At 40.3% G+C, this 27,697-nt stretch overlaps 1 protein-coding gene across 2 annotated transcripts in view; it reads right to left on the bottom strand.

The window, feature by feature from the left end:
• The window catches only part of PTPRN2 (protein tyrosine phosphatase receptor type N2), a 1,402,724-nt gene that overhangs the window by 923,277 nt on the left and 451,750 nt on the right, over positions 1 to 27,697 (bottom strand). For both annotated transcript variants that reach the window (XM_073677683.1, XM_073677684.1), the window contains 4 exons: positions 26,404 to 26,521; positions 18,193 to 18,346; positions 8,344 to 8,779; positions 6,528 to 6,761 (listed from right to left, as the gene is read on the bottom strand). In XM_073677683.1, coding sequence (XP_073533784.1) covers positions 6,528 to 6,761; positions 8,344 to 8,779; positions 18,193 to 18,346; positions 26,404 to 26,521 — 942 coding nt within the window. The remainder of the gene's footprint in view (positions 1 to 6,527; positions 6,762 to 8,343; positions 8,780 to 18,192; positions 18,347 to 26,403; positions 26,522 to 27,697) is intronic.

Raw genomic sequence — 27,697 nt, 5'->3', positions numbered from 1 at the left:
ACTAGTGTTGAGAGCAAGTGCTCGCTACTTGAGTTTGCATCGGGTGCTCTGGTATGCATTTAGTATCGTGGGTATTTGAGTGACATGCTCGAGTCTCTGCCCCATATGCTTCGCGGCCAAAAAACTTTACGGGGATTGCCTGCCATGCACGAGCGATCCCCGCATGTTTTTTTTTGGGTGTCTAATAACCGTGAAACATGCGGAGCAGGGACTCGAGCATGTCACTCGAGCACACGCTGTACATGGTGCATACCTGAGTACCCGATGCAAACTCAAGTAGCGAGCACTTGCGCTCAAGAATAATGAAAACTTATTCAATATGATGACCTAATGTAAACAAATAATGTGCAAGAACCTCTGGGTTCAAAATGTTCACTATACACCTTAATAAAATCTTTGAGGGGTATAGTTTCCAAAATGGGGACACTTGTGGGGGAGCTCCACTGTTTAGGCACATCACGGGCTCTCCAAACGCGACATGGTGTCCGCTAACAAATTGAATGGAAAATCGGCTCAAATTGTTAGCGGACGCCATGTTGCGTTTGGAGAGCCCCTGTGTGTCCAAACATTGGAGCTCCCCCACAAGTGACCCCATTTTGGAAACTAGACCCCCCAAGGCACCTATCTAGATGCATAGTGAGCACTTAGAACCCCCAGGTGCTTCACAAATTGATTCGTAAAAATGAAAAAGTGAAAATAAAACACTTTTTCATTTTTATGAATCAATTTGTGAAGCACCTGGGGTTCCAAGTGCTCACTATGAATCTAGATAGGTGCCTTGGGGGGTCTAGTTTCCAAAATGGGGTCACTTGTGGGGGAGCTCCAATGTTTGGGCACACAGGGACTCTCTAAATGCAACATGGTATCCGCTAACAAATTGAATGGAAAATCGGCTCAAATTGTTAGCGGACACCACATTGCGTTTGGAGAGCCCCTCTGTGCCCAAACTTTGGAGCTCCCCCACAAGTGACCCCATTTTGGAAACTAGACCCCCCAAGGCACCTTTCTAGATGCATAGTGAGCACTTGGAACCCCCAGGTGCTTCACAAATTGATTCGTAAAAATGAAAAAGTGAAAAAAAAAAACACTTTTTCATTTTTATGAATCAATTTGTGAAGAACCTGGGGTTCCAAGTGCTCACTATGAATCTAGATAGGTGCCTTGGGGGGTCTAGTTTCCAAAATGGGGTCACTTGTGGGGGAGCTCCAATGTTTGGGCACACAGGGACTCTCCAAATGCAACATGATATCCGCTAACAAATTGTCGGCTTAAATTGTTAGCGGATATCATGTTGCATTTGGAGAGTCCCTGTGTGCCCAAACATTGGAGCTCCTCCACAAGTGACCCCATTTTGGAAACTAGACCCCCAAAGGCACCTATCTAGATGCATAGTGAGCACTTGGAACCCCTAGGTGCTTCACAAATTAATTCGTAAAAATGAAAAAGTGTTTTTTTTTTCACTTTTTCATTATTACGAATCAATTTGTGAAGCACCTGGGGGTTCCAAGTGCTCACTATGCATCTAGAAAGGTGCCTTGGGGGGTCTAGTTTCCAAAATGGGGTCACTTGTGGGGGAGCTCCAAAGTTTGGGCACAGAGAAGCTCTCCAAACGCAATGTGGTGTCCGCTAACAATTTGAGCCGATTTTCCATTCAATTTGTTAGCGGATACCATGTTGCATTTAGAGAGTCCCTGTGTGCCCAAACATTGGAGCTCCCCCACAAGTGACCCCATTTTGGAAACTAGACCCCCCAAGGCACCTATCTAGATGCATAGTGAGCACTTGGAACCCCTAGGTGCTTCACAAATTGATTCGTAAAAATGAAAAAGTGTTTTTTTTTTCACTTTTTCATTATTACGAATCAATTTGTGAAGCACCTGGGGGTTCCAAGTGCTCACTATGCATCTAGAAAGGTGCCTTGGGGGGTCTAGTTTCCAAAATGGGGTCACTTGTGGGGGAGCTCCAAAGTTTGGGCACAGAGAAGCTCTCCAAACGCAATGTGGTGTCCGCTAACAATTTGAGCCGATTTTCCATTCAATTTGTTAGCGGATACCATGTTGCATTTAGAGAGTCCCTGTGTGCCCAAACATTGGAGCTCTCCCACAAGTGACCCCATTTTGGAAACTAGACCCCCCAAGGCACCTATCTAGATGCATAGTGAGCAGTTGGAACCCCCAGGTGCTTCACAAATTGATTCATAAAAATGAAAAAGTGTTTTTTTTTTTCACTTTTTCATTGTTACGAATCAATTTGTGAAGCACCTGGGGGTTCCAAGTGCTCACTATGCATCTAGATAGGTGCCTTGGGGGGTCTAGTTTCCAAAATGGGGTCACTTGTGGGGGAGCTCCAATGTTTGGGCACACAGCAGCTCTCCAAACGCAACATGGTGTCGCTAACAATTTGAGCCAATTTTGCGTTAAATTTGTTAGCGGACACCATGTTGCATTTAGAGAGCCGCTGTGTGCCCAAATATTGGAGCTCCCCCACAAGTGACCCCATTTTGGAAACTAGACCACCCAAGGCACCTATCTAGATGCATAGTGAGCACTTGGAACCCTCAGGTGCTTCACAAATTGATTCATACAAATGAAAAAGTGTTTTTTTTTTCACTTTTTCATTGTTACGAATCAATTTGTGAAGCACCTGGGGGTTCCAAGTGCTCACTATGCATCTAGATAGGTGCCTTGGGGGGTCTAGTTTCCAAAATGGGGTCACTTGTGGGGGAGCTCCAATGTTTGGGCACACAGGGACTCTCTAAATGCAACATGGTGTCCTCTAACAAATTTAACGGAAAATCGGCTCAAATTGTTAGCGACACCATGTTGCGTTTGGAGAGCCGCTGTGTGCCCAAACATTGGAGCTCCCCCACAAGTGACCCCATTTTGGAAACTAGACCTCCCAAGGCACCTATCTAGATGCATTGTGAGCACTTGGAACACTCAGGTGCTTCACAAATTGATTCATAAAAATGAAAAAGTGTTTTTTTTTTTCACTTTTTCATTGTTACGAATCAATTTGTGAAGCACCTGGGGGTTCCAAGTGCTCACTATGCATCTAGAAAGGTGCCTTGGGGGGTCTAGTTTCCAAAATGGGGTCACTTGTGGGGGAGCTCCAAAGTTTGGGCACACATGGGCTCTCCAAACACAACATGGCGTCCGCTAATTATTCAAGCAAATTTTACAATCAAAAAGTCAAATAGCGCTCCTTCCCTTCCGAGCCCTGCCGTGCGCCCAAACAGTATTTTTTCCCCAAATATTGGGTATCTGCGTGCCCAGGGGAAATTGCACAACAAATTTTGGGGTCCATTTTTTCTTGTTACCCCTGTGAAAATAAAAAAAATTGGGTCTAAATTAACATTTTTGTGAAAAAAGTTAAATGTTCATTTTTTTCTTCCACATTCAAAAAATTCCTGTGAAGCACCTGAAGGGTTAATAAAGTTCTTGAATGTGGTTTTGAGCACCTTGAGGGGTGCAGTTTTTAGAATGGTGTCACTTTTGGGTATTTTCTGTCATAAAGACCCCTCAAAGTGACTTCAAATGTGATGTGGTCCCTAAAAAAATGGTTTTGTAAATTTTGTTGGAAAAATGAGAAATCGCTGGTCAACTTTTAACCCTTATAGCTCCCTAACAAAAAAAAATTTTGGTTCCAAAATTGTGCTGATGTAAAGTAGACATGTGGGAAATGTTATTTATTAACTCTTTTGTGTGACATATCGCTCTGATTTCAGGGCTTAAAAATTCAAATTTTGAAAATTGCAAAATTTTCAAAATTTTCGCCAAATTTCCGTTTTTTTCACAAATAAACGCAAGTGATATCGAAGAAATTTTTCCACAATCATGAAGTACAATATGTCACGAAAAAACAATCTCAGAATCAGGGGGATCCGTTGAAGCGTTCGAGAGTAATTACCTCATAAAGTGACAGTGGTCAGAATTGTAAAAATTGGCCCGGTCATTAAAGTGCAAACCACCCGCGGGGCTTAAGGGGTTAAAGACAACCTGTCACCAGTTCAAAAGTGGACAGTTTTTGCTCTTATTTTATTTCGTCTGCTCCCTTGATTTTTTTTTTTTTTTCTACATCCGCCAACAAAAATATGAGGCTTTTTTAGTGCAAACTGTGATGGTCTTTGCAAAGGGGTGTGCCTCACCGGATAATTATGCAGCACAATCTAAAGACCCCCCCCCCGCCGCCCCAGGGGATCCTGTGAACCACGCCCCCTCAATAAAAACATAAATAAAAAGGCCCATATCTTTGGAACCGTATAGACGATAAAAATACACAAAAGCGGAATAATCAGGGGAGCAGCAGAAATAAATTTGTTAAAGCATTTGTCACAAACTCTTAAGGTATCACACAATTCTTTTGTAGCCCTAGAAACACCATAAAGTCTAGGGATTTAAAGGTTTATCATTAATAAAAAAAAGACACAAATAAATTAAAATATTACATCCGTTAAACCTTCACATCAAAATTTGTAATTCTCTTGATATATTGCAGTCATCACAACTTACAATTGCTAATTTTGCCTTTCTACCCAGGTAATTCTTCTCTTTTCCAATAGGGCTATGACATCACATGATTAAAAACAGACTAGCTGAATCCTTCTATGTAGGAAGAGAATGTCTCTTTTCTCCGCATGAGTTATCACTGCAAAAGTCCATGGTGGCGAGGGGAGGGGGGCAGCAAAAGAAAAGAGACTACAGAGTTTCTACATAGAGCTTAGAAGAATTCAGCTAGTCTGTTTTTAATCATGTGATGTGATAGAACTAATGGAAAAGAGAAGAATTATCTGGGTAGAAAGGCAAAATGAGCAATTGTAAGTACACAGTGCTATATAATATGATGACTGCAATATATTCCAAGGATCAAAACTTTGATGGGAGAGAATCTTTAAGTTCAGAAATCTGAAAATTATGGATTAACTTGAGTCTGGTTTTGATTTTATATTGATGTCCCATGTGTGTTAACATGTTAGTTACCATTTATTATTTATCCCTCAATATCGACCAAATGTTGAGTCCCCTACCGATGCTCAAACATGGAACACCAGTCTGCAGTCCTTTTTTACCAGCTCTTCAGTGTGGGAAGCTGGGGTTTGTATGGAGCCATCTCTATGGGATGTGTGATAAATGGTAAGAACTAGAATACCTCTTTGCTTTCCACCATGCCTGGATTTTCAGCTATCAGTGGAATTGGAAGTTTCAAACCCTTTCCCCGACATGGCGATTTTCCATTTTTGCGCTTTCGTTTTTTCCCCCCTTCATTCCAAGGGCCGTAACTTTTTTATTTTTCCATCCACACAGCCATATGAGGACTTGTTTTTTGCTGGACACATTGCAGTTTAGAATGGCACCATTCAATGTACTGGCAAACGGGGAAAAAAAATCCAAATGCAGTGGATTTTGGATCTTATTTTTATGGGGTCATTGTGTGATAAAAATGACCTGGCAACATAATTCTCTAGGTCACTTCAATTATGGTGAACCAACCAAGTACAGTATTGTTTTTTTTTATTTAAGTGTTGAAAACAAATTTGCTTGTATCACCAATTTCTGGAGAAAGGCAACTAACCCGTAATAATGATGATGAATTTCCCAACTAACTGGTTAGTTATTCCCTGGAATATATTGTCTGAAAGGGACTCACCCACATCTCTTCTCTGCGAGGAGGCATTAAAATGAATAACGCTTTCCACAGCAGTATGAACCTTTTGAGCTTCCATAGGAAATTCATCATCCTTATCATGGGTTAGTTGCCTTTCTCCTTTTTGTTAGGTTGGTTTCAGATATGGGCTTAGTATGGATAGACATTTACAATTGTTTCAGTCTATATAATGTATTTTTATATGCAAATAATTTGTTTGGATATTTCTTTGGGTTTTTTTTATGAATTTTTATTTTTACACTGATGTGTTTATGATTTATCACTATTAAGAATAATGTATTATTATTGAGAATAATTGTATCAAATGTTGTATTTATTCTTGTATATATTTGTGTCAATCATCAACTCCACCCCTTCCTGTTCCTTATTTCATCTGTAGACACCTGAGGAAGGCTGTTAGCAGCCAAAACGCTTAGTGCCTTTTTATATTGTTTTTTTTTTATATATATATAAAAAAAGTTTATATTTGAGACAATTTTTTGTCCCGATTTTAATACCACCACACTTGTTGTGGGAGGGATATATACCTGGATCATCTACTGTTATTTTGAGTTATATAAAATGTTTTATATCTTTTTATTGCATATTTTTGCAAATAAAATTCAGACACACAATTCTGGCATTTCTATTTTTTTCCTCTTTGCGGTGATTATTGATTGGGTTAAAATATGTTACTGTATATCTTATTTTGATAGAAACGACATTTATGTATGCAGCAATACCACATATGTTTATTTTTTACATTTTCTTTCGTTATTTTTAATGGGGCAAGAAGCAGACCCGACATATGACATAAAAATACGTCATATGTTGGGAAGGCGTGAAACACCATTTTGTATCCATACAGTTCTCATTTTCCATACCTTGAGAAGTCTGATTAATCTCTCTGTCCTCATCACGTTCCTCGGATTCCACTCTTTTAACTTCTCCTCCTCCCCTTTCGGTCCCAAGTTTACGAGCCTGAGCTTGATCTCCATCAACAATCTGTAGAGTATCAGCTATGACATCTGCTAGTTCATCCAATTCTTTAGGACTGAGATTATCAAAGTTAAACTTATGTTTGCCCAGCTCTTTCACAACGTTCTGGATAAATGTTTCTGTGTGAAAGACCAGGAACAATTCTATGTTAATGTCACATACATGAGATTTTTTTTTCAAGAAAAACATATGTCCTCAAAATATTAATCTTCTGGGTCTTTGGAACAATCCTTTTAGACATATTTTATTTAGCTTGGTGGTGATTAAAGACACCAAATATCCAATTTTTGCATCTTAATCAAAATGGCTACACATCCAATCTGACTGATTTCAGGCACAAAAATAAAGATAGATAGATAGATATATGATAGATAGATAGATAGATAGATAGATAGATAGATAGATAGATAGATAGAACCACAACGAAATGCAACACTCCACACATCTCTGATTCTGGTGCATATTTGGACTTGTATTAGCCCATAGATTTGGAGAAATTTTGGCTTGATACAAAACAGCCTTTCTTCTTGATCCACTTCCATGAGCTGATAAAAGTATGCACTGAATCAGAGACAAGTGGAGTGTTGTCCTTTTTATGGTTATATGTTGTTGAGACTACTGGTAACCAACTCAAACTTGGAGGCCTCCACCCAAGGCTAAGAGGAACTGGTGTTTAATTTGCTTAGAAAGATAGATACGGTAGATAGGTCGATAGATAGACAGATAGACAGATAGATAGATAGATAGATAGATAGATAGATAGATATGGCATAGATGAATAGATAGATATGGCATAGATAGATCATAGGTAGATAGATGTATAGATAGATAGCTAGAGAGATATATAGATAGATATAGAGATACAGTATGTTGATAATCAATATACAGATAGATAACAGATATATAGATAAAAGATAGATAGATAGATGGAAAAATACAGGTGCAGCACTAGCAGAAGAACACTATAAAATTAGGTGCAAAACAAAGCCTTTCAGGCAAAACCAAACCTTAAAATATCAAAAAAACGACAAAGGCAGCACTCCATAGTTCAATAAGTGATGATTTATTGACCCATCATGTCAGGGCAACGTTTTGTTCCAATTGTGGGGCAAGCATTGCCCCGACATGCTGGGTCAATAAATCATCACCTATTGGACTATGGAGTCCTGCCTTTGTTGTTTTTGGATATAGATAGTTAGATAGATCATAGCTAAATAGATATAGAGGTATATAGATAATAGATAGATAGATAGATAGATAGATAGATAGATAGATAGATAGATAATAGATGATAGATAGATAGATAGATAGATAATAGATGATAGATAGATAATAGATGTAGAAATAGATAGATAGATCGATAGATCGATCAAAGGTAGATATATATACAGATAATTTTTAGATAGATAATTCTGCTTCTATAATACAAAAACTAAATGATCTAAAAAAGAAACAAAAGCATGATCAATGATCACCAATAGTTTCAATAACTAGTTAAGAGATGAAAGACCATTATCATAGATATATCCATAACAGTACAGATCAAGTACCAAAAATTAATTAATAATTTTCCAAAAAAATCAAGCTATAAATGTCAATAAAAGGGAAAACAATGAATGTAAAGAATAAAGTTTCTGTTCTATCAAAAGTTTCCCAGCGTTCTATAAGTTAAACAAATGACTGAAAATAAACATGGATTACCATCCACAGTACTCAGCGGGTCCTTTGGGTCTTCCTGGCGAGAAGTAGATTTATAAATTAGTGCTCCAAGATTTGGCCTTGACAGAACACGAGCTCTTGCTCTCGGAAGAAAAGATTTTATCTGGTAACTATCCGCTTCATCATCTTTAGGAAGCCCTCCATCAAGTTGACTAAGTTGTGGTGGACGGTATTTATTGGAATATAAGGATGAAAATGTTGTTTTTCCATTCAGATTTAGGTTATCAGGACTCTGGTACACTGCCTTTTGAGCCAGGTAGGTTTTTAAAGCTGCCAGTAAAGTCTTTTTTTCAACATCGGCTTCTGACTCTTGAGGAGGCTTCTCAATTAGAGGCTTCTGTGGGACATTTGAAGGTAAGTCAAGAACTTTTCGATTGGAGGACGGAGCAAATAACAAGGCAGGTTTTCCTTTTGAATTCTGAAACAATCAGTCAAGAAAGTTTAATGTTCTCCAGCGGAAGGCAAAGAATAAAAAAACGAAAAAACAATACGAGCAAAATAATTGTCAACATTCCTATCACAGAGAAATAATGAAGGCAAACTCTCAATTATGTAAGATAAATAAAGAGGCAGAAATAAATAAAAGCCAATTGGTGTCGCTGCAAATAATCTTTAATTAACAATTTTGTTCCTGGATCCCTGAAGAAGCATTTGTTTATTTGTAAGAAACTTGATTTCCTAAGAGTAGAATAACATTAAAAAATGGCAATCTCCTAAATTAAAGAACTTTGTTTATGAAACTTCTAAAAATTTAATTTCAGCACACATAAAATACATGTAACGGTCCTTACATCAAAGGCTTCAAAGCAAAAGAAAACACTTCTGTGAGAGAAGCCTTAGCTTTAGGCGGTGGTGTCTTGCAATTGATTTACCAAGTGCATACTACCTGTCAACTACTTCAATTTAAAGGGATACTCTGTTTTCAGCAAATAAAAGTTTTTCTTGCTTAGCAAAAAGTTAGGCAATTTTCCAATTCACTTTAGTCTATTAAAACATGCAGAGGAAAAAAAAAACAGTTTTTACATAAAAAGTGTTTTTTATATGCAAGTGTTAAAAAATTACACATACTGTACAGTATATATTATCACCTAATAAACCTTGTAAAAAGGAAGTACATATATGCTTTTTTTCTTCTTATGGCTGCATCAATTAAAATATAAAAAAGTTAGGGCCGTTTTAATATGGAAATACAATAAAATAGTTTTTTTTTCTTAAATAGTTATCACAGAGACTTAAACGATAAAGGTAATGTTATGCACCTGACCCGGATTTGTGCTTTGCTTCTCCCACCCCGGTCCGCTAGGCTTTCTTGTGCTCCATGTTGGGCGTTGCAAGTAGCCCAGCGTGCTCCCATGTGTTGTATTTACAAGGCCTATATTAGGAAGCCCAATACACACACCTGTGTCTTCAAACACAAAAGTAGAAATAGCCTATTACTCTGTGTCCACCAAACTAACAATACCTATACATATGACACATAGTCAAGATAGCAAAAAAGTAACATTTATTGATAAATATAAAAATAGCGAGTAAAATAGAAAAGAAAAAGAAATGCCCAAATAGTCAGACACCATGGAATCAGCACATACTAAGACACAAAATGAAGAGAACTGATCACAGCATAAAAACTATGTCATAAAATTAGCAAATAACAAATCCGACACTGCCTATGTAAAATATGTCAATAATGCTCAAGTCAGAAAGAGTAATACCATATAAAGTGCATAGTGCAACTATATTATACACTGCTCAAAAAAATAAAGGGAACACTTAAACAACAGAATATAACTCCAAGTAAATCAAACTTTGTCCACTTAGGAAGCAACACTGATTGACAATCAATTTCACATGCTGTTGTGCAAATGGAATAGACAATAGATGGAAATCCCCTGTCCTTTGCAGCTTCCAGGGCCTAATTAAGAATTTTAGCTCGCTTGCTACGCTGTCTGCTTGTGGCTTCCAGGACTTTAGTAAGACTATTGGTTTGCCTTTACTACGTGTCCACATACGGCTCCCAGGACACCCCCGCCAGCTACACCGACATGCATGTAACCACAAGAACCTTAGGCTTAGAGGATTCACCTCACCTAGTGAGCCTGCATTATGTAACATGTAACATGTTACTTAGGGTATATGTAGAATGGTGCAAAATGTAGGAAAAATTATAATATAGTGACAGATGCGTTGTTTTTGTCTTTTTAATTCTCCCTCTAGTAATAGCTAAAATAGGTTAATAAATGTGTTATATGCACCCTAATATGGTTTTATCCATCCAATATCCAGTCCAAATATTGTGTATTATCAGGAGAGAAATTTTTCACTTTTAGGGCATATTGGCTAATCTCTTATGGTTATATCACCTTTATTTGTATTAGTAGAATAAATCAAGTTTCTAAAGTTATCTCATACCCCTTTCTTACACCAACATCCTTTCTTATCCCTTGGTTGAACCGATTGGACATATGTCTTTTTTTAAACCCTAAGAACAATGTAACTATGTTCTAGATCATTGACAGTTAATTTAAAACTATACTTCAAGAAATGATTGGAATGAACCAATTTAAAGTAAAGTGACGCCACCACTCTCTACGAGCAGATTGTCACTTATTACTTGATTTAATAATGTTACATTTTGGATTGTCCCATAATACAGAATATTTACTAATACAGAAAACAGTGTCGTTGAGGTTAAAATACAGGAGTTTTACTATTCTATGACTTTCATTTGTGTGCTCTATAAATGTGCTCAATTTCCAGGTATTTATCATCATCCTTAAAATAAATGACTTTAGTATTATAAAGTCTAATTATCATACCCACAATACTCTTAATAAATGTAATTTAGTGCTTTGTTCTATTTTATGCATGTTTATCATTTAACTAGATGGTGGCGCGATTCTAACGCATCGGGTATTCTAGAATATGTATGCGGCCGATTGGGCGCAATCAGCAGAGCGGTGTTTAAATTTGGCGCCAATATCGCTGAATTTGGCGCCAATCAGCGAATCATATTAGTGGGGAGCGGCGTTGCCTGTGCGGGTACTTCCGCTGTGAGCAGCCGGGAGATGACCAGCTGCTCGCAGCAGAAATATCCTGACTGGAAGAGCCGCTCCTCAGTCTTCCCTTCACACTTGCCGTCAGGAGATCAGCGGCCCTAGCCGCTGATCTCCCGACGGTAGCCGCATGGAGGTCAGCGGCGCCGCCGGTCGGGGTACTTCTGCTGCGAGCATCTGCAGCATCTGAAACAACGGATACTGAAAGACTGTGCTAGCATTTCTTCTGCGGTGTTGCTATCAGTGTGTCAAGAGTGGGAGAAGAGGGTTGCATTGACAATCCAACACAATCGGCAGCACTTTGAACACATTTTATAAGTGGTCATAAACTTGTAAAAGACTCATGAAAGAATAAAGTTATGTTAAAACCAAGCACATGAAATTCTCAATAAGTTTGATTTGTCACATGACCCTCTTCCCATTGAAAAAAATAAAGTTGGATCCAAAATGGCCAACTTCAAAATGGCCACCATGGTCACCACCCATCTGGAAAAGTTGTCCCCCTCCCATATACTAATGTGCCACAAACAGGAAGTTGATATCACTAACCATTCCCATTTAATTTAGGTGTATCCATATGAATGGCCCACCCTGTAGTATATAAACATATACAGTACAACCAAAAGTTTGGACACACCTTCTCATTTAAAGGTTTTTCTGTATTTTCATGACTTTGAAAATTGTACATTCACACTGAAGGCATCAAAACTATGAATTAACACATGTGGAATTACATACTTAACAAAAAAGTGTGAAACAACCGAAAATATGTCTTATATTCTAGGTTCTTCAAAGTAGCCACCTTTTGCTTTGATGACTGCTTTGCACACTCTTGGCATTCTCTTGATGAGCTTCAAGAGGTAGTCACCGGAAATGGTTTTCACTTCACAGGTGTGCCCTGTCAGGTTTAATAAGTGGGATTTCTTGCCTTATAAATGGGGTTGGGACCATCAGTTGTGTTGTGCAGAAGTCAGGTGGATACACAGCTGATAGTCCCACTGAATAGACTGTTAGAATTTGTATTATGGCAAGAAAAAAGCAGCTAAGTAAAGAAAAACGAGTGCCCATCATTACTTTAAGAAATGAAGGTCAGTCAGTCCGAAAAATTGGGAAAACTTTGAAAGTGTCCCCAAGTGCAGTTGCAAAAACCATCAAGCGCTACAAAGAAACTGGCTCACACGAGGACCGCCCCAGGAAAGGAAGACCAAGAGTCACCTCTGCTTCTGAGGATAAGTTTATCCGAGTCACCAGCCTCAGAAATCACAAGTTAACAGCAGCTCAGATTAGAGACCAGGTCAATGCCACACAGAGTTCTAGCAACAGACACATCTGTACAACAACTGTTAAGAGGAGACTTTGTGCAGCATGCCTTCATGGTAAAATAGCTGCTAGGAAGCCACTGCTAAGGACAGGCAACAAGCAGAAGAGACTTGTTTGGGCTAAAGAACACAAGGAATAGACATTAGACCAGTGGAAATCTGTGCTTTGGTCTGATGAGTCCAAATTTGAGATCTTTGGTTCCAACCACCGTGTCTTTGTGTGACGCAGAAAAGGTGAACGGATGGACTCTACATGCCTGGTTCCCACCGTGAAGCATGGAGGAGGAGGTGTGATGGTGTGGGGGTGCTTTGCTGGTGACACTGTTGGGGATTTATTCAAAATTGAAGGCATACTGAACCAGCATGGCTACCACAGCATCTTGCAGCGGCATGCTATTCCATCCGGTTTGCGTAAAGTTGGACCATCATTTATTTTTCAACAGAACAATGACCCCAAACACACCTCCAGGCTGTGTAAGGGCTATTTGACCAAGACGGAGAGTGATGGAGTGCTACGCCAGATGACCTGGCCTCTACAGTCACCAGACCTGAACCCAATCGAGATGGTTTGGGGTGAGCTGGACCACAGCGTTATGGCAAAAGGTCCAACAAGTGCTAAGCATCTCTGGGAACTCCTTCAAGATTGTTGGAAGACCATTTCCGGTGACTACCTCTTGAAGCTCATCAAGAGAATGCCAAGAGTGTGCAAAGCAGTCATCAAAGCAAAATTACAGCATTGCAGATCTTTGGCATTGTAGCTGTTAATTTGCTGAGGTAATCTTGAGAAATGCTTCCTAAAGCCCCTCCCACAAGTTGTATTGGCTTGATGGGCACTTTTTGCGTACCATACGGTCAAGCTGCTCCCACAACAGCTCAATGGGGTTGAGATCTGGTGACTGCGCTGGCCACTCCATTACAGATAGAATACCAACTGTCAGCTTCTTCCCTAAATAGTACATGCAGAATTTGGCGGTGTGCTTTGGGTCATTGTCCTGTTGTAGGATGAAATTGGCTCCAATTAAGCGCTGTCCACAGGGTATGGCATGGCGTTGCAAAATGGAGTGATAGCCTTCCTTATTCAAAATCCCATTTACCTTGTACAAACCTCCCACTTTACCACCACCAAAGCAACCCCAGACCATCATATTACCTCCGCCATGCTTGACAGATGGCGTCAGGCACTCTTCCAGCATCTTTTCAGTGGTTCTGCATCTCACAAATGTTCTTCTCTGTGATCCAAACACCTCAAACTTTGATTTGTCTGTCCATAAAACTTTTTTGCAATCTTCCTCTGTCCAATGTCTGTGTTCTTTTGCCCATATTAATCTTTTCCTTTTTTTAGCCAGTCTCAGATATGGCTTTTTCTTTGCCACTTTGCCCTGAAGGCCAGCATCCCGGAGTCGCCTCTTCACTGTAGACGTTGACACTGGCGTTTTGGGTGTACTATTTAATGAAGCTGCCAGTTGAGGAGCTGTGAGGCTTCGATTTCTCAAACTAGAGACTCTTGTCTTGTTGCTCAGTTGTGCAGCGGGGCCTCCCACTTCTCTTTCTACTCTGGTTAGAGCCTGTTTGTGCTTTCCTCTGAAGGGAGTAGTACACACCATTGTAGGAAATCTTCAGTTTCTTGGCAACTTCTTGCATGGAATAGCCTTCATTTCTAAGAACAAGAATAGACTGTCGAGTTTCACATGAAAGTTCTCTTTTTCTGGCCATTTTGAGAGTTTCATAGAACAAACAAATGTAATGCTCCAGATTCTCAAGTAGCTCAAAGGAAGGTCAATTTTATAGCTTCTCAAATCAGCCAAACCGTTTTCAGCTGGGCTAACATACTTGTACAAGGGTTTTCTAAACATCCATTAACCTTCTTATACAGTTAGTAAACACAATGTACCATTAAAACACTGGAGTGATGGTTGTTGGAAATGAGCCTCTATACACCTATGTAGATATTGCAATAAAAACAAGACGTTTGCAGCTAGAATAGTCATTTACCACATTAACAATATATAAAGTTTATTTCTGATTCATTTAATGTCAGCTTCATTGAAAAAAAATGTGCTTTTCTTTCAAAAATAATGAAATTTCTAAATGACCCCAAACTTTTGAACGGTAGTGTATATATTTTTATTTTTTTATTTTTTTTGCAAGTGGGGCAAACAATGTGCAAATTAAGTGAAATGTTGTTTTCTTAAAGGGGTTGTACCCTTTCAGAAAATCTTGGTCCACGGATGCAATTTCTTCTATATACATTTTTTTTTTACTCCAGTCACCATCCATGGGTACAGTCGGCTCTGAGTGATTATTGTTTCAGACAGCAACACACATGTACATTAGCTGCAATGAACAGACCAATATTTGATATTGAAACATCTAATGAGCATGAGCAAATGTCATTATTGATAAGAAGCCTATTGAAAAATCTTTCTGAAAAAAAACTGGTCATTGTGAAAAATGCAAGATTATTAATTTTGCTTTTTTTAATAAAAATCGTGATATAAAAAAAAATGGCAAAAATATTTAAAAACTACAGGTAGCACAAATACCTGATTCAACCCCTTAAATATATGGTGGAAGTGCGCTATCACTGTATAAAGCCCGCTCTATGCACCGTTGGTACCAACTGTGTTACACAGCCAGCACCCGACAGTAACTGATGTGATCCGATCGCAGCAGTTTAACCTCATAAATGTCACTGTCATTTAAAAGTCTTCATTGTTGGCTAACCAGCATCCCGCATGACGCAATCATGGGGTGCCGATTGGTTGCATGAAAACCCCCATGTCCACAATGTGAGATATGGTTTGGCTTCATAAGAGATTGTCTTTTTCACAATACACTGCAATACTTATGTATTGCAGTGTATTACACAGGCGATAAAGCAATCGCAAGGTCAAGTTCCCTAAGGGGACTACGGCAATTAAAAATGTAAAAAATAATAACACAATACAAAAATATTCTAGAAACATACAAAAATCCCAAAAATATAAAGATTTAAATCACCACCAAAAGTAGATCGTAAAGTAGAGTAAATAATTGCCTGAACTAATAAATTATAAAAATATTTATCACATATAATGAACGAAGAAACAGGAAAGAGAATTGAAACACAAGATTTGTTGTTTTCAGCCTGTGCAATTCCCTTTCAAAATGCAATAAAAAAACAATGAAAACGTCATATGATACTTAAAGTGGTATCAATAAAAAATGTCAGGTGACATGCACAAAATGTTACAGTTCTCAGAAAATTGTGACACAAACAAAAATTTTTCTTTGCAAATTTCACCACTTAAATAAAAAAATATATGCTAGTTTGATATCAGTGTAATGGTACTGATTTATGGAATTGCTTGTTTATCAGCATTTCACAGAATCTGGATTTTTTCCCCATTTTTCAGTACATTATATGGTAAAATAAAATTGTGTAATTCAAAACTACAGTAAAGCGCAAAACAAAAAAAAAAACCTTATACGGCTACGTCAACGGGAAAAGAGAAAAGTTATGGTCTTGGAAGCAAGAGAGGAAAAAACGAAATCACAAACGCAAAAAAAAAAGCTTGGTCCTTAAAGGGTTAAACAATTGGTCACTTTTTAATGACAGCTTCCCTTTAAAGTCTTTGAGAAATTATTGAAACTCTACATATACAGGATATAGCTTCTTTTGTATGTTTTAATTTTTGTATGCAGACTGCACTAGATATGTTGCTGTTTTCTAGGATGTTTTCGGAAAACTGATATTACGTTTTTTCATAGTCAGCATAATAAGTGTATTATAAATGTATGCAATATACATTAACCCCTTCCTGAAGTACAAAGTAGTAGTAGGTCCCCATATATATATTACTATATTTAAGGATTAGAATGGTGCTGTAAATCACTGACACGATTGCCGGTGTGCGCGTTCACTGGCTCCCATCGGCTCTCACGACTCGATCACAGGGTGCCAATGGGTTGTCATGGCTACCAGGGACCTGCTGACAGCCCCCGTGGCAGCCGTCTTAGGCCATGTTCACACGATCAGTATTTGTAAGTCAAAACCAGGAGTGGGTGATAAATACAGAAGTGGTGACGTGCTTCTATTATACTTTTCCTCTGATTGTTCCTCTCCTGGTTTTGTCTTACAAACACTGATGTAAAAAACTCAACAAATAGACAATGTGTGCACATGGCCTTAGGCTACGTTCCCATGATGAATATTTGGTGAGTTATTGATGTTGCATTTTTTTTGCACCAATTATGTAAATTACATGCGTTTTTATTGTGTTTTTTTGTCTCTTTTTGGTTTGTAATGTTTTAAATAAAGCTGCTTTGTTTTTGACACTTCCTGGTATTTGGCTTTGACAAAATTTTATTGATATAGTCATGTGCTAACAACCTGTGTTTTTACTGCATTTTTTTGCTGCAGAAACGCACTAAAAACACATATGTGTTTTAGTTTTTCCGCATCTAACAAGTCTATGTGGAAAATCTGCACATAAAACTTTGTGCATCCACAAGAGAAATTGACATATTGTGGATTTGAAACACGCACCGCAGGTCAGTTTACGCTGAGTGAAAAAAATCACAGTGGGCAGGAGATTTCTATAAATCCCATCCATACTGCTGGAACTGTATTATGCTGCGAAAAAACGTAGTGTCAAAAACTCACCAAAAACTTATCGTGGGTACATAGCCTTAGTCCTCTTGTGAAGCCAAGCCTGTGCCTGGGCTTCATATGAAAAAGTAATTTTAAAAATATACTGCAAATTCAGTTCCATTGCTGAATAATTGCTTTAAACACAAAATATTTACAGCATGACAAAAAATTCTCTGACATCAATTGACCTTTTTTTTACAACCATTCAAATCTTTGTTGAGTCTTAACGAATACAAAACAACTAGTGTCGGCCCCAATGACGTGAACATCTTTTTTTATTGTCTTGCCTCGGAGACTTTCTTTCAGGAACATTGGGTCCAACAATAAGGCAATGCAATGGCCTTATTGTTGGACCCAATGTTTCTGAAAGAAAGTCTCTGAGGTTCTCAGTATGCCAGCCTTAGATGCCTTATGAATTTCTGCTACAGTTGTCTCACTATAATGTGTGCCAGCCACCGACGCCTCGTAACAGCATACTGTCACCAATACCCCTAAACTAGTATCTTAGCCAGAAATGTTCCACAGACTATGTCACCAAGAGATGCCCAAAAAATACCATACTACCCCTCCGTTTCCCCTAAAATACTTTGTCGGCCACTGATACCACCAAAATACTATGTCAGCTCCCACAATAGTTTGCCAGTCACAGATGCCCCCAAAATGCTATGCTAGTCATAGATGTCATCATCCCCAACCACACAAACTTTACATGTAATTGAAGTAAGAGGTTTGCTTCTAATTCACATTTAGCTAAATAACAATCTTAGCCACCTTATTATCATGCACAAGAGATGCAAAGATTATTATTAATTTCTAAGGTTATTACCGTAATCACAGTCTTTGTCCTTGGGTAAAAGCTTTGAGCTACAGGCCGTGGTAGAATCCCAAGATACTGAAGATACTGATGAAAAGATTTGGCAAAATTCTTATTAGCTTCAGATTCATAATCTCTGTTGCGTTCAGAATTTATTGTTGAAAGCCTAGAAGTAAAAAAAAGAGGCAATATTATAGAAATATAATTAATTTTTAATTGGAAAAATCCATTCTTTGCTGCAATTACCTTGTTTCTACTTCTGAAGTTTATCAACTAAACAGCATTCTATCATGTTTCTATATAGATGAATGTTGTGTTTTCTCTCATTCTGCACACGTAGAAATTTGTCTCTTGTTTATTTTTGTCAATTTTTTAATTAAAAAAGCACCCCCATCAAAATGTTTATCCTCTTAATATATTACAGTCATCATATTATATAGCACTGTGTACTTACAATTGCTAATTTTGCCTTTCTACCCAGCTAATTCTTCTGTTTTCCATTAGATCTATGACATCGTGTGATTAAAAACTGACTAGCTGACTAAGCTCTATGTAGAAAGAGGAGGTCAATTTTCTCTGCACAAGTTATGAATCACTGTAAAAGTTTATGCCAGCGGAGAGGAGGGAGCAGCTGGGTCAGGCATTGAAGAGGAGAATGATAAATGCAGGGACAAGAGACTTCCTGCTTCTACATAGAGCAGAGAAAAGAGAAGAACTAGCTGAGTAGAAAGTCAAAATGAGCAATTGTAAGTACACAGTGCTGTATAGTATGATGATTGCAATATATTAAGAGGATTTGTACAATTTGTTTGCACTGAAAATACTCTAGCACAGTTCAACAGAGTATGTCTTCAGTCAGTCATCCATGTAGCCACATCTTACGTAGCAGGATAGTGGCTGTTGTCTATTTAGCCAAAGCTCTAACCCATCCAACTCTAACAGCCGTGACACTTGCAGGCGCGGCGACAGTGAATGAAATGCCGAGAACGCCAAAATACTCAGCAAGCACCCGAGAGTGCTCGCCGAATGATACATACTCGATCAACACTAGATATGTGTTCTATGCTCTGATGCTACTTTTATAAGAGATTTCCAAATTATTGTATTCTTGTTTTCTTTACATTTTACACAGTATCCCAATTTATTGAAGTCGTACATAATATAGCTGGTTAGCCTCTGAAATTGGCAGGTCAGCCAACATTTAGTGCATATAGTCAAAGACAGTATATTGACATCTGAGGTAACACTTAAAGCGTACCTGTCATTTTAATTTTTATTCCATAAATCAATAGCACACATGAAAATAAGCAACATTGTAACATATCTTATCAGAGAAATCTGCTTCTTTTTCGGCCAATATACATCAGTCATTATCAAAATTCTTAATTCTGAGGTAAAATCTGTATTCAGTGAAGACTGACTTTCCCATTACTGAGATAGGAGATGGCAGCTACTACTGATAAGATTCTATCTAGATAGGAGGAGGGAGGAGCTCTGCTTTTAGCTCCTCCCGTTTACATAGAATTGTACCTGACGCGCCCCCTGGGCTGTGGGGTACTTGGTCGATGCTGGGAGATGTCAGGGTGGCAGTGACCCGCTCCGTGACCCAGGGCGGTCAATCAAAAGGGGTTTTAAAGGAAAGGGGAATTAAAGTTCTTATAATGTTCGTGACGCCACCTGTGGTACGCGGCTATATGGGGCCGCCGCTGTGGAGCAGATCCTCTGGAGCTGTTGGTAATGCAGCAGAGTTGGTTCAGCTCTCCACAGGTAGAGCTTAGCTCCAGGGCATGCAGTGATTTTAATGATGAGGTAGATGTTGCTGTGCAGTGTAGTGCCGGACTAGTAATGGTGCAGCAATAATTCACAGAGACAGTGGGGTGCAGTCTTCAAGCTTTACTCACGGTTTTTAGACTCCAAGTTACCAGGGCCAGGATAACTTCCCACGTCGTCCTCCCAGGTGCTTCAGGAGTACATAACGGGACCCCGTTCTATGTGCCTTCCTCGGTCGTCTACTATTACATCAGCATTTATGTATACTTGCGATTTCAATATTCTGTGTACACATTGTGCCAACTGTATTCAGACTGATGTATTTCTGTTTCTCAATTTTTTCTGTAATCCCTTTTGCTTTGCTTTTTTGATTAACATACTAACAATTGATAAATTTGTTATATGCAGATAACCTTGATAAAGGCTTTGATAGCCGAAACGTTGGTTTGAAGTCTGTCTTACAATTTTGGCAATAAATTTAGAAAACTTCAATTAAATTATTACTTTATATTGTGCCTAGGTGTTACTCTAATTACTATACTATTGATTTGCACCCTGTTGGCACTAATCAGGAGTAGCGTATATCCTTCTCCGCATTATAGTTCTCCACTAGTTAGGAGCCGGTCCCCTTTATGGCCTGATCCCTCTACGTTCCTGCAGATTCGGGCGCACAGGTGGCTTCCGCACTCGCCGTGCCCCTGGGATCCCCTCACTCCTGGAGCCTTCCTTTGCTCCCTACCTCTTCAGCCAGTCCTCCTGGGCCTCTCTGTCTAGGTCCTCTTCTCTGAGCAGAGCTCCTACAGAGCTCCTGCTCCCACACTCTCTCCTCTCTGACTGTTCCCTCTGACTGATCTCACCACTCCCAAGATGGCTCCCCTTTTTATACTCTTGCTGAAGTGCTCCCCTGTCCTTCTTCCTCCACCCACACCCACTACATGGTTCCATCCTCCAGCAGGGACCAGGGACTGTGCTCTCCCTTAGGAGCAATCTCGCCCTTCCCTCCTGAAGTGTAATGGATGCAAATGTGTGGGTCCCGGGTAGTACTCCATCCTTACCTGAGAGTGAGATACCACACCTCTGGGTGAGATGCATTACCTCTGTGGCGACTGAACCCGCAGGGGCGCCACATATCCATATGAATTGCCAGCAACTCTTGGATGCTGATAAAGTTGAAAACAATTACGGATAAAGGAGCGTCAGCTAACGCTCCCTCTCCCATCATTCCCCTCTGTGTCTGATGTCTCAGCACAGTGGGCACGATGATGTCATTACAACGCGCCGGCTGTACCGAGATGTGCAGAGGATCAGAAGACACCATTAAGAGACCGGAGCAGTGAGGGACCTGGGAGAGGTGAGTTTTGTTTTTTTAATGTGGGGCCATTATACTGTATAAAGAACTATGTGTGGCACATTATACTGTATGGAGCACTATATGGGTCCCTTTATCCTGAATGGAGCACTATGTGAGGCCATTATACTGTATGGAGCGCTATGTGAGGCCATTATACTATATGGAGCACTATGTGGGGCCATTTTACTGTATGGAGCACAATGTGGGGCCATTATACTGTATGGAGCACTATATGGGGCTCTTTATCCTGTATGGAGCACTATGTGCGGCTCATTATACTGTATGGAGCACTATGTGGGGCTATTATACTGTATGGAGCACTATATGGGGCTCATTATACTGTATGGAGCACTATGTGCGGCTATTATACTGTATGGAGCACTATGTGCGGCTATTATACTATATGGAGCACTATATGGGGCTCATTATACTGTATGGAGCACTATGTGGGGCCATTATACTGTATAGAGCACTTTTTTGGGTCATTATACTGTATGGAGCACTACATAGGGCCACTATAGTGTATGGAGAACTATGTGGGGCACATTATACTGTATGGAGGACTATGTGGGCCCATTATACTGTATGGAGCACTATGTGGGGCACATTATACTGTATGGAGGACTATGTGGGGCCCATTATTCTGTATGGAGGACTATGTGGGGCCATTATACTGTATGGAGGACTATGTGGGGTCCATTATACTGTATGGAGCACTATGTGGGGAACATTATACTGTATGGAGGACTATGTGAGGCCCATTATTCTGTATGGAGCACTATGTGGGGCACATTATACTGTATGGATGGCTGTGTGGGGATTACAATTGGGGAATCATACTGTGATGGGGTCACCATGCTTTGCCGGGGGGATTGAGGGAGGGGGGTTACAGTAGGGTCATCATACAGTGCGTGTGGAGGGTACTATGGAGGAATTCACTGTGGGGGTATCATACTGTGATGGGGTCACCATGCTTTGCCGGGGGGATTGAGGGAGGGAGATACAGTAGAGTCATATCGTGCATGTGCGGGGTACTGTGGAGGAAATCACTGTGGGGGTATCATACTGTGTTTCGGGGTACTTTTGTTGGCAAAATACTTTATTATCTGTATTATTAAAGTTTTTTTAGCCCTTGTTATTACATATTTAAATTAGGCCATTGGGCCACATGCTTTTTCCTGTTCTTACATAACATATTATATTATTCCAATATTTTATTCTAAGATCTATTAATTAAAATGAACTTTGTTTGTGGGACAACCCCTTTAAGTTTGCTTCCATATGAAAAGGTCTATCATTATATTTAATGATAAGGAAAAACTTCCTCAATTGTAGACATTTTTTAAAAAATATCAAGGTTGGCCTGCGACTTTGTCCAAGCTTTTAATTTTGGCCCTCTGTGTATGTGAGTTTGACATCCCTGCCTTGACTACCAGAGATGATGACAAAAACACTTTCACGGCCATAGATCTCCAGTAGAGTGTCTTTAAAGTCCAAACTGTCCAAGACCACCAGCCCTTTATCACCAGGGTTGCACACATTAAGCATGTCTCTGTCCTAGATCTTGGGGATGTTCCTGTAAACCCAATAAGTACCCTCGCTAATTATGGATAATTATTTGGCACAATACAGAAATATTTATTAGTCATTATACTGGATTGACAGGTTTAGAGGGAACAGTTCACTAATAGCCTTGAAGCTTAGGGGAACATTGGTGTTGATCAATAGGAAGGCTTCAATCATCTCATATGGGAGGTCTTCAACTGTCTCATATTAGACAAATAAAACTTCCTGTCTGACTCCCATATGGCAATCAGAATAAAACTAACAGATTAATGAATACTATTCCTCATATGTTTTCTATTATCCCCATCAAGTATCATGGGGGTTACCATCTCCAAGGCCATGTATATTTTAGTTACAATGTATATACAGTATAGTTATATGTGGGCAGTGGCGTACTACGCCACTGCTATGGGGCCCGTGACCGGAAGGGGGCCCGTGAGCCGGGAGGGCCCCAAACAGCGTGGGAACCAGGAGGATAGGTGAGTATTGGGGGTGAGGGAGGTTGCGGCGGCGGCGGAGGAGCGGGTTGCGGCGGTGGAGGAGCAGGCACACGCGGTAGCCGCTGCTGCAGCTACCGCGTGTGCCCGCTGCTAAAGCGACATGAATATTTCCTCTTCTCTACTCCCATGGGCACGGAGAAGAGGGAATATTCATTCTCTTAAGTAGCGGCCAAGGAGGAGCGCTGGCCCCGGCTCCTGCTGACAGTGCCCACTGCTAAAGAGAAAGCATATTCACGCTTCTCCACGCCCATAGTGCCGGCATGGAGAAGCCTGAATGTGCCGGCAGCAGCAGCAGCTCACCTCGGCTTCTGAGAATGCGCGTTGCTCAGATGTCGACATGAGCTGCAGCAGACAGGACGCAGCGCTGGAGCAGAGGTGAGGAAGGAAGGTGAGTATAAGTGTTTATTATTTTATGTGTGCAGTGATTGGGGCCATACATAGTAGGATTGGGGGGATTGGGGAGGCCACACATACCAGGATTGGGGGGATTGGGGAGGCCACACATACCAGGATTGGGGGGTATTAAGGAGGCCACACTTACCAGGATTAGGGGGGATTGGGGAGGCCACACATACCAGGATTGGGGGGGATTGGGGAGGCCACACATACCAGGATTGGGGAGGCCACACATACCAGGATTGGGGGGGATTGTGGAGGCCACACATACCAGGATTGGGGGGGATTGGGGAGGCCACACATACTAGGATTGGGGGGGGATTGGGGAGGCCACACATACTAGGATTGGGGGGGATTGGGGAGGCCACACATACTAGGATTGGGGGGGGATTGGGGAGGCCACACATACCAGGATTGGGGGGGATTGAGGAGGCCACACATACCAGGATTGGAGGGGGATTGGGGAGGCCACACATACCAGGATTGGGGGGGGGATTGGGGAGGCCACACATACTAGGATTGGGGGGGATTGGAGAGGCCACACATACCAGGATTGGGGGGGATTTGGGAGGCCACACATACCGGGATTGGGGGACTGGGAAGTCCACACATACCAGGATTGGGGGATTGGGGAGGCCACACATACCGGGATTGGGGAGGCCACACATACCAGGATTGGGAGACTGGGAAGGCCACACATACCAGGATTGGGGAGGCCACACATACCAGGGTTGGGGAGGCCACACATACCAGGACTGGGGGATGAGGGGGTGCCTCACATACCAGGATGGGGAAATTTACCAATAGCTGCCGCATTTCTCACCCTAGGCTTATATTCAAGTCAATACATTTTCCCAGTTTTTTGTGGTAAAATTAGGGGCCTCGGCTTATATTCGGGTCAGCTTATTTAAAATATATGGTATTTTAAAATCAGTGAGTACGTGGTGCCCATAATACTGCAGGACTGTGGAGTGCATTATACTATATGGGGGCTGCATTTTACCTTATGGGGTGTGTAATATACTGTATGGGGGACTATGGGGAGTGCATTATATTCTATGGAGGACCATGGGAAGTTCATTATACTATATGGAGGATTATGGGGGGCGCATTATACTATATGGAGGATTATGGGAGGCGCATTATACTATATGGAGGATTATCGGTGGTGTATTATACTCTATGGAAGGCTGTGGAGCCATTATAATATTTTGAGGGCTATGTGGGGGGCCATTATACTGTATGAAAGCAATTATACAGTGTGAAGGGTTTTGTGGGGTCCATTATACTGTTTGGAGGGCTCGTGCGGGCCATTATACTGTATGTAGGCACATTATAGTGTATGGAGAGCTTTGGGGGTCACAGTTGGGGGATCATACTGTGTTGGGGTCACCATACTTTGCCTCGGGAGTTGAGGCGGGGCACAGTAGGGTCATCATACTGTGCATGTGGAGGAATTCACCATGGGGGTATCATACTGTGTTTGGGGTGCACTTTTGTTGGAATCACACTTTATGGGGCAATGAAAGAGAAATCTAGGACTTCAGCAGGAGGAAAATTACTTTATTTTTTGTGGGGGGGGGCAATTATAACTTCTGCTATGGGGCCCCATGATTCCTATGCACGCCCCTGTATGTGGGATTACTTGTATTTTACTGAATGTTCAGAAAAATAATACATTTACAGAACAGGAGAAGGACTTGGGTATTCTGGTTACAAGTAAGCTGAGCAGCAGTACTCAATGTCAGGCAGCAGCCGCAAAAGCAAACATGATTTTAGGGTGTATGAGAGAGAGAAAATCCTGTGATCCCAATGTATAATTACCCCTCTATAAATCACTGGTGAGGCCACATCTGGAATATGGGATCCAGTTTTGGGCTCCACATTTTAAGAAGGATATTCAGAAGTTAGAGTCAGTTCAAAGGAGGCAGGAACTAGATTATTACAAGGGATGGAGGCCTCTCCTATGATGAGAGGTTGGAAACATTGGGATTGTTTAGATTAGAAAAAAGCTGTATCAGAGGGGATTTCATTTACATGTATAATATATGCGTTGTCAGTAAAAGGACTGGCACATGACTTATTCCTTCCAACGACCATACTAAGGACCAGGGGGCACTCGTTACTGGTGGAAGAAAGGCGATTCCATCACCTAAACAGGAAAGGGTTCTTTACAGTCAGAGCAGTCAAACTGTGGAATGCCGACCACAAGAGGTAGTAATGGCCGACACTATAACATTGTGGGTTATAGATAATTTAGTGACAAAATGTGCAATTGTTGGAGAAAGATTGAACTTGATGGATCGTGGTCTTTTTTCAACTTACAGTATGTAAGTGGCTCAGTGGTTAGCACTGTAGCTTTGCAGCTCTGGGGTCCTGGGTTCAAATCCCACCAAGGACAACATCTGCAAGGAGTTTGTATGTTCTCCTGTGTTTGTGTGGGTTTCATTCGGGTTCTCCGGTTTCCTTCCACACTCCAAAGACATACTGATAGGGGATGTAGATTGAGAGCCCCAATGGGGACTGCGATGATAATGTATATAAATTGTCTGAATTGTAAAGCGCTGCGGAATATGTTGGCGTTATATAAATAAAGATTATTATTATTATTATGTAACTATGTAATTACAAGTCTCTTACCTTGAATTGCTGGAAGCTTCGGATGGAAGAGAATCCGGTTGTCGGCTGTAGACTTTACGAATATTTGAGAATTCATTTGCTAGAATGTGTTGAGTGTAATCATCTTTCCAAGATAAACCTAAAGAGACACAAAAAAATTTACAATCCTTTGCATACCCTGTTTCCCAAAAAGTAAAAGAGATACATCCTCATGAGATACAGTAACACCGGAGTGTCAGATCTTGTATAACAATGATAATAATAAAGAATAGTCAAAATGGTAATGGTAGCTCCGCTAATAATTGCTGATCATCATGTGATTATGATTACATATAGTGATTTGTCGATCTTATGAACATCGTTTTCAGCACTCAAAAAGATTTGTGATTGCAATTTCTCTATAGTCAATGAGACGACGGTAAGCAAAGCAAAATTAGCTTAAAAGTGTTGGATCACACGTATTAATGAAGTATATAAATCCACCCATATATGTTTTTATGTAAAAACTGCATCCATATTAACAAGGTTTTACCACAATATTTATCATCTATGCACCGACCACCTGTCACCTCACCAGTAAAATCGCGGTGAGCCCGAGGTTGTCTAAAGTGGCATTCATCATATGTGCTGGGCCAATGTGGTAATTTAAAGCTCATAAGCCCCAAAGCAAAATCTCCATCCCTCCACCCTTGCTATCATGGGTCTTTAATAGAAATAGCCTTTCATACAGGCCAAAAGAACCTTTTGGGTCCCCTAAGGCTATGTTCACACATCATGGTTTTTCAGCGTTTTTTTATGCGTTTTTTTATGCAAATTTTCAGCTGCATTTTACAGTACCAGCAAAGTCTATGAGATTCCAGACATCTCATGCACACATCATGGTTTTTTTTTGTTCAGGATTTTGTGCTTTGCATGTTTTTTTGCAAAATAGAGAATGTCACTTCTTTCAGCGTTTTTTTAACCATTGAAATTAAATGGTGGTGAAAATAACGCTGAAAAAAACGAACCAAAAATGCAGGTGTCAAGTTTTCAGTGTTTTTTGTGCCTAAACTAGAATGAGATTTTTTTTTTACACTGAACTTTATGTACATGCATAACAGAGACAAAAGGACAGTGGAAAAAACGCTGAAAAAAATGCACCAAAAAAACCGCAAGATAAAAAAAAGCATCAAAACAGCAACAAAAATCCTGAACAACCTCCTGGCAAGAGGTCAGGTTTTGCTGCAGAAAAATAACACTGAAAAAAACATGATGTATGAACATAGGCTAAGATTCCAGGGAGCGGGTGCGACTGCAACCCCTGCACCTCGTATAG

This window comes from Phyllobates terribilis, unplaced genomic scaffold (genome assembly GCF_046119375.1).
Source record: "Phyllobates terribilis strain yellow unplaced genomic scaffold, ASM4611937v1 Scaffold_4__5_contigs__length_816908805, whole genome shotgun sequence".
NCBI lineage: Eukaryota > Metazoa > Chordata > Amphibia > Anura > Dendrobatidae > Phyllobates > Phyllobates terribilis.
The sequence above is the reverse complement of the archived record's forward strand: the minus strand, read 5'-3'. Positions and strand labels throughout refer to the sequence as shown.